Here is a 6,440-nt window from a genome sequence, read left to right as displayed (position 1 = left end):
GCCACCGACCCGCCAGCCTGTCGGTCCCGCCGGCGGTATGCTGGGGTGGTCGCTGCTCCGCCTCGGAGCTGGTGAGTGGGCGGGTGAGTGGGCGGGCGGGCGACCGGGCGCGCCCAAGCGAGTCCTGAGGTAGAAAGGTCTCAGCAGCGGCGAGAGTCGTTTCAGTAGCCGGGGTCATCCCTTATGCCGTGGTTGGCTAGAAGCGGGGACCCGGGAGGCTCTGCAACCTGGGGCCCAAGCGGCCCCGCTGGCAGAGAAGCTGAGCTGCATCTACCGTGTGACAGGAGGGTATTAGAGCTGGGTTCAGTGCCCCTGGTGACACAGCTACAGAGCCTCGGGAAACACTTAAAACTTGGCAGGGCGCAAGGAGACGGTGGGGAGAGAGGGAGCAGTGGGCTTGCCAGTTCTGCCGAAAGATAGAAACGTCTAGTTGACTGCATAGGGCTGGATGCTAGGTTGGACTGGATGATCTTGGAGGTCTCTTCCAACCTGGTTGATTCTGTGATTCTATGAAACCTTCTGTGTTCCTATTTGTAGCCACTGCTCCTTGTCTTATTGCTGCTGACTACTGAAAAGAGATTGGCCTCTTCTACTTGAAACCCACCTCTCACATATTTGTATACATTGATCAGATCTCCTCTTAGCCCCAGGGCTCTTAGTCTCTTTTTGTAGAGAAGATGCTCAAATCCCCCAGTCATCCTCGTGCCTCTCCACTGGACTCACTCCAGCAGGTCTCTGTCTCTCTTGAACTGGGGAGCTCAAAACTGGACGCAGTACTGCAGCTGTGGTCTCACCAAGGCAGAGTAGAAAGGGAGAAGAACCTCCCTAGACCTGCTGGCCACATTTTTCCGGATGCACCCCAGGATGCCATTGGCTTTCTTGGCCACGAGGGCTCACTGCTTGCACATGCAGAATTTGCTGTCCCCCAGGACTCCAAAGTCTTTCTTCATGAAGCTGCTTTAGAGCAAGGCAGCCTCCAACTTGTACTGGTGGCTGTTATTCCTCCCTAGGTGGAGGACCCTGCATTTGTCCTTATTGAACTTCCAAAGGTTTGCCTTCATCCGGCTCTCCAGCCTTTCAGGTCTCGCTGGATGGCAGCACATCCTGAAGGGCTGTCGGCCACCGCCCCCCCCCATCCCTGCAGTTTTGTATCATCAGCGAACTTGCTGAGGCTCCCAAACTGCCAGTTTCTATCACCTTGGAGGCGAGGAGTCGAGACCAGGTAATGAATGCATGCAGCTTGTTACTTCATGAGTGAAAATAGTTCTGAAACATCAAAGTCTTAAAGGACAACAAATAAAGGGGAGTTCTTCAACATTTAACCACTTAGTTCTTACTGATCAAGTTTGGGTTTTTAAAGCAATATCGTTAAGACCATATATTAAACAGATCATGTGGAATGTTACATACGCTCCACTCATACACTCAGCTCTCAATATATTAGTTTTGGCTGATATATACTTCAAAATTATTTAGGTCTGACAAGGCAGTTAGGATGCTGAGAGTTGTCTTCTGGCGATTACACGGTTAGGTTTCACGTTAATTTTAAAAGCACGGCTGACAGGTGAAACACTCGTGTCAGGAAATGTTAAGATTATAGCGAACCTCCTTTGACTCCTTTTCCGTGTGCTTTCTAGCAGTTTTAGCCACACTGCAGACACTGTCGGCCGCTTGTATACAGCTTGTCCCTCTCAACGCTCATGGAGAACTGCCGCCGGGCAGTCGACTTGTGCCGGCTGGGTGCGGAGGGCGGGCGGGGCGCAGCGCGGCGCCGAGCCACCTCCCGCTCGACGCCCTCTTTCCTCTTGTAGCTGCCAGGAAGCTGAGGACAGAGCAGTTTCGCTTCGCGCTGCTCCGGCTGGGGCTGGAGAAGGCTGGTGTGGCTTACTTTGGACCCTGGGAATCCTGCCATGGGGAGTTAGCGGGCCGCGGAGCCATGCGCGGCCCGGCGCTGCCCTGCAGCTCGCTGGGGATGGTAAGTCACGGCCGAGACTTCGCCGCACGTCCACTGGACGGGACTACTACCGTACCCTGGCGGGGATACCGCCTTGCCCGGCTGCGCGCCCTTCTCCCGGAGCTGCAGCGCGCCGCAGAGCTTTCAGGACTGGGCGCTTTTCCCCATTCCTCGCCGCCGCAGGGCCACCCCCGCGGCTCCGAATCTGCTGGACATCAGTGGATGCTGCTGCTGCTTCCCTCACTGCAACGCCCAGGGAGTGAGTTTCTTCCTGTAGAGGGCTGAGGTGGGTGGTGGTAGCGGTGGGGGAAGCTGGCGCCGGGCCCACGGGAGCAGAGACGGGCGCTTGGGAGCCGAGCCGCCCCAGTTCCGCCGTCAGCTGCCTGCCGTGTAACCGGACAGCGGCGCTGCTGGGCGCTGAGGAGAAGTGAGATAAGGCTAGGTTAGCAGGCGCCGTTTCCGAGCTTGATCTGAGTCAGGGAAAAGGCAGCTGGATTTACAGGAACAGCGGAGGATTTCCTGGAGCCGAGCCGTGGCGCCGCCGTTAACTTGCGAGGCGCGGGGCTATCTCCGTGCCGGGGCCTGTCGAGCGCTCAGAGCCTTCCAGGGCTGGGCTCCGCTCTCCTCCCGCTGCTGCTGTGCGAGGGCGAAAGACCCGCCGCTGACTCACCCCATGTCGCTTCCTTGTGCTGTCGTCCCGAGGTGCCTGCGGTTGTGCTGCCCAAGCACGAGATGGACGCGGTGCTGTTATTAGAATCGTTGAATAGTTTCGATTGGAAAAGTGTTTTGTGATCGTCGAGTACAACCATTAGCTAACTCTGCCAAGGCTGGTGCTAAACCATGTCCCCTGCACCACATCTCTACCTCTTTTAAACACCTCCAGGGATGTGAATTCAGCCACCTCCCTGGGCAGCCTATTCCAGTGTTTGAGAACCTTTTCAGTGAAGCCTCCCTTGGTGCAATTCATCCTAAGAGACTGACCCCGACCTGGCTCAACCTCCTTCGAAGGAGCTGTGGGGAGCAAGGTCTCCCTTCAGTCTCCTTTTCTCTGGACTAAACAATCCTAGTTCCCTCAGCCATTCTTTGTAATACCTGTTCTCCATACCATTCACCAGCTTAATTGCTCTTTTCTGAACCTAGTCCAGCATCTCAATGTCCTACGTCTAGTGAGAGCCCCAAAACCGAACCCAGTACTCAAGCTGTGGTGTCACTGGTGCCAAGTACAGGGGGATAGTTGCTTCCCTGGTCCTGTTGGTCACACTGTTACTATTACAGGATGCGGTTGGCCACCTTGGCTACCGGGACCACAGGTATACAGTTAGCTTGTGTTCAGCTGCCTATTGATCAACAACAGGTCTTTCTCTGCTGGGCAGCTTTCCAGTCACTCTTCCGCAGTCCTGTAGTGCAGCATGTGGATGTTGCAACCCAAGTGCTGGACTTGGTACATGGCCTTGTTAAATCTTATCTAATTAACCTTGTCCAGATCACTGATAAAGATATTAAAGAGAATTGCCCCCACTATTGAGCCCTGGAGAACACCACTAGTGACTGGCTGCCAAGTGGACTTTACTCCATTCATAATGCAAGGACAGCTTTATTGCTACTCTGCGGGCATTTAAGTAAAGGTGATGGGCTGTACTTACATGTCTAACCATGCAGTTTGTCTAAAAGCAAATTTACCTCTGCTGGTAAATCTTGTTTAGTCTTCTTGGGTATCATAGGTGTTGCGGAGGGGAAATTAATTGGTACAAGATGATATTCTATAAAAATATATAATTTATTAATTTTCATATTCTGAACTCTCGCCACCCCCAACCACTGAATTTTAATATTAATATTTGTACATTAACACGGTTATGGAAGACATTCTAGGGATAACACCAACTATTATTATCTAGTAAACATTCAAACAATAAACAGAGAGAGAGAATCCCTGCGGTCAGTATGCCATCTGGGGTCAATATGCCGCTTGCGGCAAATATGCCATTTGCCCAGTAGATGGGCCCAAGGAGGTTTTTCTGCTTATGGCAGAAGGCAAAAGAGAATCACAAAGAGGCATTAAAGCATTTACTCACAGATTATTATTACTCTCGCAGGGGCTAGCCAGAGTCCAGACAGTGCCCAAATGCTTTCAGGGGATTCTGTATTGTTGGATGGTAAGGCTTGAATCTTCCCGGTTTCTGGGGAAAGGACACAGACTATCTTTGACCTTGTTCTCCTGGCTTCTTCTGAACGATCTGTGTATAAATCCAGGGATTCTAAGCAGGACGTTCAAGTGCAGAGGCAGGATGTTGTGCAGTCTCAGCACGATATCACACTGACTGCACAAGCTAATCGCGTGCAGACAATCTAGGGTCTGCTCCTGGTAACTCGCGGCAATGGAGTTTACGAGCCAGTGATAAGGCAGCAGGCGTTGTTGTGGAGGCAGGGAATTAATGTGGCTGAGTCAGGAATTTATATAAAAATAGAGTTATTTTATTTTCCCAAAAACCCGCCCCCAAAACTATATACAGAAATTAATTTAGTTTTAATTATCAGATTCAGCTCGTTGAGAAAATCTACAAGGATGCCATAAATAATTTGACTATTTTGGAAGTCAGAAGTTGGAAAAGGCTTTAAATTATAGTGTTTCCACTTGATAATAAAGCTGAGCCAAAATAACTCACAGTCTGGCTGGCTGAAAAGGGTGGTCCAGCTGCTTGTCCTCTCGGGTTCTCTTTCAGAAGCCATAGAGAGTCGTTAAGGCCTGTTGAGTCTGCTTAATGTGCGCTAATGGGTGGAAGCCCTCCTTAGGAGCAGAGCACTGGGGGTTCCTTCTGCAGAATCTATTCAGGCGGGGTGGGGGAAGAACTCTCAGGCAGGCACAAACACTCAGGCGGGGGTCGAATTCTAAGGCAGGAACCCCAAGAGCGGGAAGTCCCCCAATATTTATACCCTTCCTAGACAAAGAGCAGAGTTACCACTTCCTAGGCGCGAAGACCACAGCCAATCCCCAGCCCGATTCCAATGCGGGCACTGCACAGGGCACCCCTCATGCTGGAAGGGCCCCTTGCTCACCCCCTTCACACCTGCAGGGCAGGGGGGGGAAACAGGTCTTTTCATGCCTTTTCCTCTCCCATTCAAACTACAGAAGGAGAAGAATGTAGGGGTATACAGGACTCCAGGTCAGGCGTGCAATAGAGTCAAGATTTTTAAGCTGTCTATTGTACAGCTTTTTAAGCTGTCTAATTTTTTTAAGTTGTCCAGTGGACAGCTTAAAAATCTTGACCTATGATAGTCCCCTTTGTTGACTGGACAGGGCTGGGTGATAGGTTGGACTGGATGAGCTTGGAGGTCTCTTCCAACCTGCTCGATTCTATGATTCTAGTTTTGCAGGTGAAAAAATTACTTATAAAAGAAATCCAAGAGTTTTATGAATAACCAGGCTGCTAGTGATTAGTGATCATCCAGAATCAGCAGATATGTCATAAAGCTGTGACAGTAAGGGTGATGACACTTTAGCATCATGACATAGCCATAGTTTCTAGTATAGAAGCTGAAAGGCCAAACTTTATCCCTAAATACTTGGGTATCCTAGTAAAAAATACTATCACTTGACTGAACTGGACTTCTGGTGTTGGCTTAGTTGTTAGTGTGCTGTGAGAAAGTTGTGACTGAGACTGAAAGTTACATTCTTCCAGAAGCTGGGGTTCTTTTGCATTTGTAAATTTTTCATTTGTACTTTTGCCTTTGGAAAACAAGTAGTAGGTTACAGCTAGCATTGGCAGGAAAACTTGACTGAAAGTGTGGAGTAGGAACACTACACCTTGACTCAGACTGTGGATCGCGTACCATCTTGGGGCCTAGGTTGCTTACAAAAAACATTGGCTTACATGGAAATTCCCAAGCAGTTAGCAAACCTGGAAAAGCATTCTTCTGATTTAATCACAGAATCATGGAACTGTAGAGATCACAGAGTCACAGAATTAACCAGGTTGGAAAAGACCTCTGAGGTTATTGAATCCAACCTATCACCTAGCTCTTCTAATTAACTAAATCATGGCACTAAGTGGCTCATCCAGCCTCTGCTTAAACACCTCCAGGGACCACCGCCTTCCTGGGTAGCCCATTCCAACGGCCAATCATGCTTTCTGGCAAGAACAGCATCCAGCCTAAACCTGCCCTGGCGCAGCTTGAGACTGTCTCCTCTTGTTCTGTCACTGGGTGCCTGGGAGAGTAGACCAACCCCTGCCTAGCTACAACCTCCTTTCAGGTAGTTGTAGAGAGCAGTAAGGTCTCCCCTGAGCCTACTCTTCTCCAGGCTAATCATCAAGTCCATCCACAGGATCACAGGATATTAGGGGTTGGAAGAGACCCAAGGAGATTATCAAGTACAACCCCCCTGCCAGATCAGGACCACACAATCTAGCACAGATCACAAAGGAACGCATCCAGACAGGCCTTGAAAGTCTCCAGGGAAGGAGACTCCACAACCTCTCACCTAGAG

General features: G+C 50.4%; 1 protein-coding gene across 2 annotated transcripts in view; it reads left to right on the top strand.

Annotated features, from left to right (window-relative positions):
- Nucleotides 1-6,440, top strand: part of LOC135175363 (tumor necrosis factor receptor superfamily member 1A-like) — a 32,094-nt gene continuing 25,654 nt past the window's right edge. Inside the window, exons 1-2 of one of the 2 annotated variants that reach the window (XM_064143396.1) lie at nucleotides 1,189-1,222; nucleotides 1,812-1,975. In XM_064143396.1, coding sequence (XP_063999466.1) covers nucleotides 1,937-1,975 — 39 coding nt within the window. In that variant the 5' untranslated portion in view covers nucleotides 1,189-1,222; nucleotides 1,812-1,936. Of the gene's footprint in view, nucleotides 72-1,188; nucleotides 1,223-1,811; nucleotides 1,976-6,440 lie in introns of those variants that run through there. The other variant, XM_064143397.1, reaches the window with a different exon arrangement.

This window comes from Pogoniulus pusillus, chromosome 5 (assembly GCF_015220805.1).
Source record: "Pogoniulus pusillus isolate bPogPus1 chromosome 5, bPogPus1.pri, whole genome shotgun sequence".
In the NCBI taxonomy this organism is placed as follows: Eukaryota; Metazoa; Chordata; class Aves; order Piciformes; family Lybiidae; genus Pogoniulus; species Pogoniulus pusillus.
This window is presented reverse-complemented; position numbering and strand designations above follow the sequence as displayed.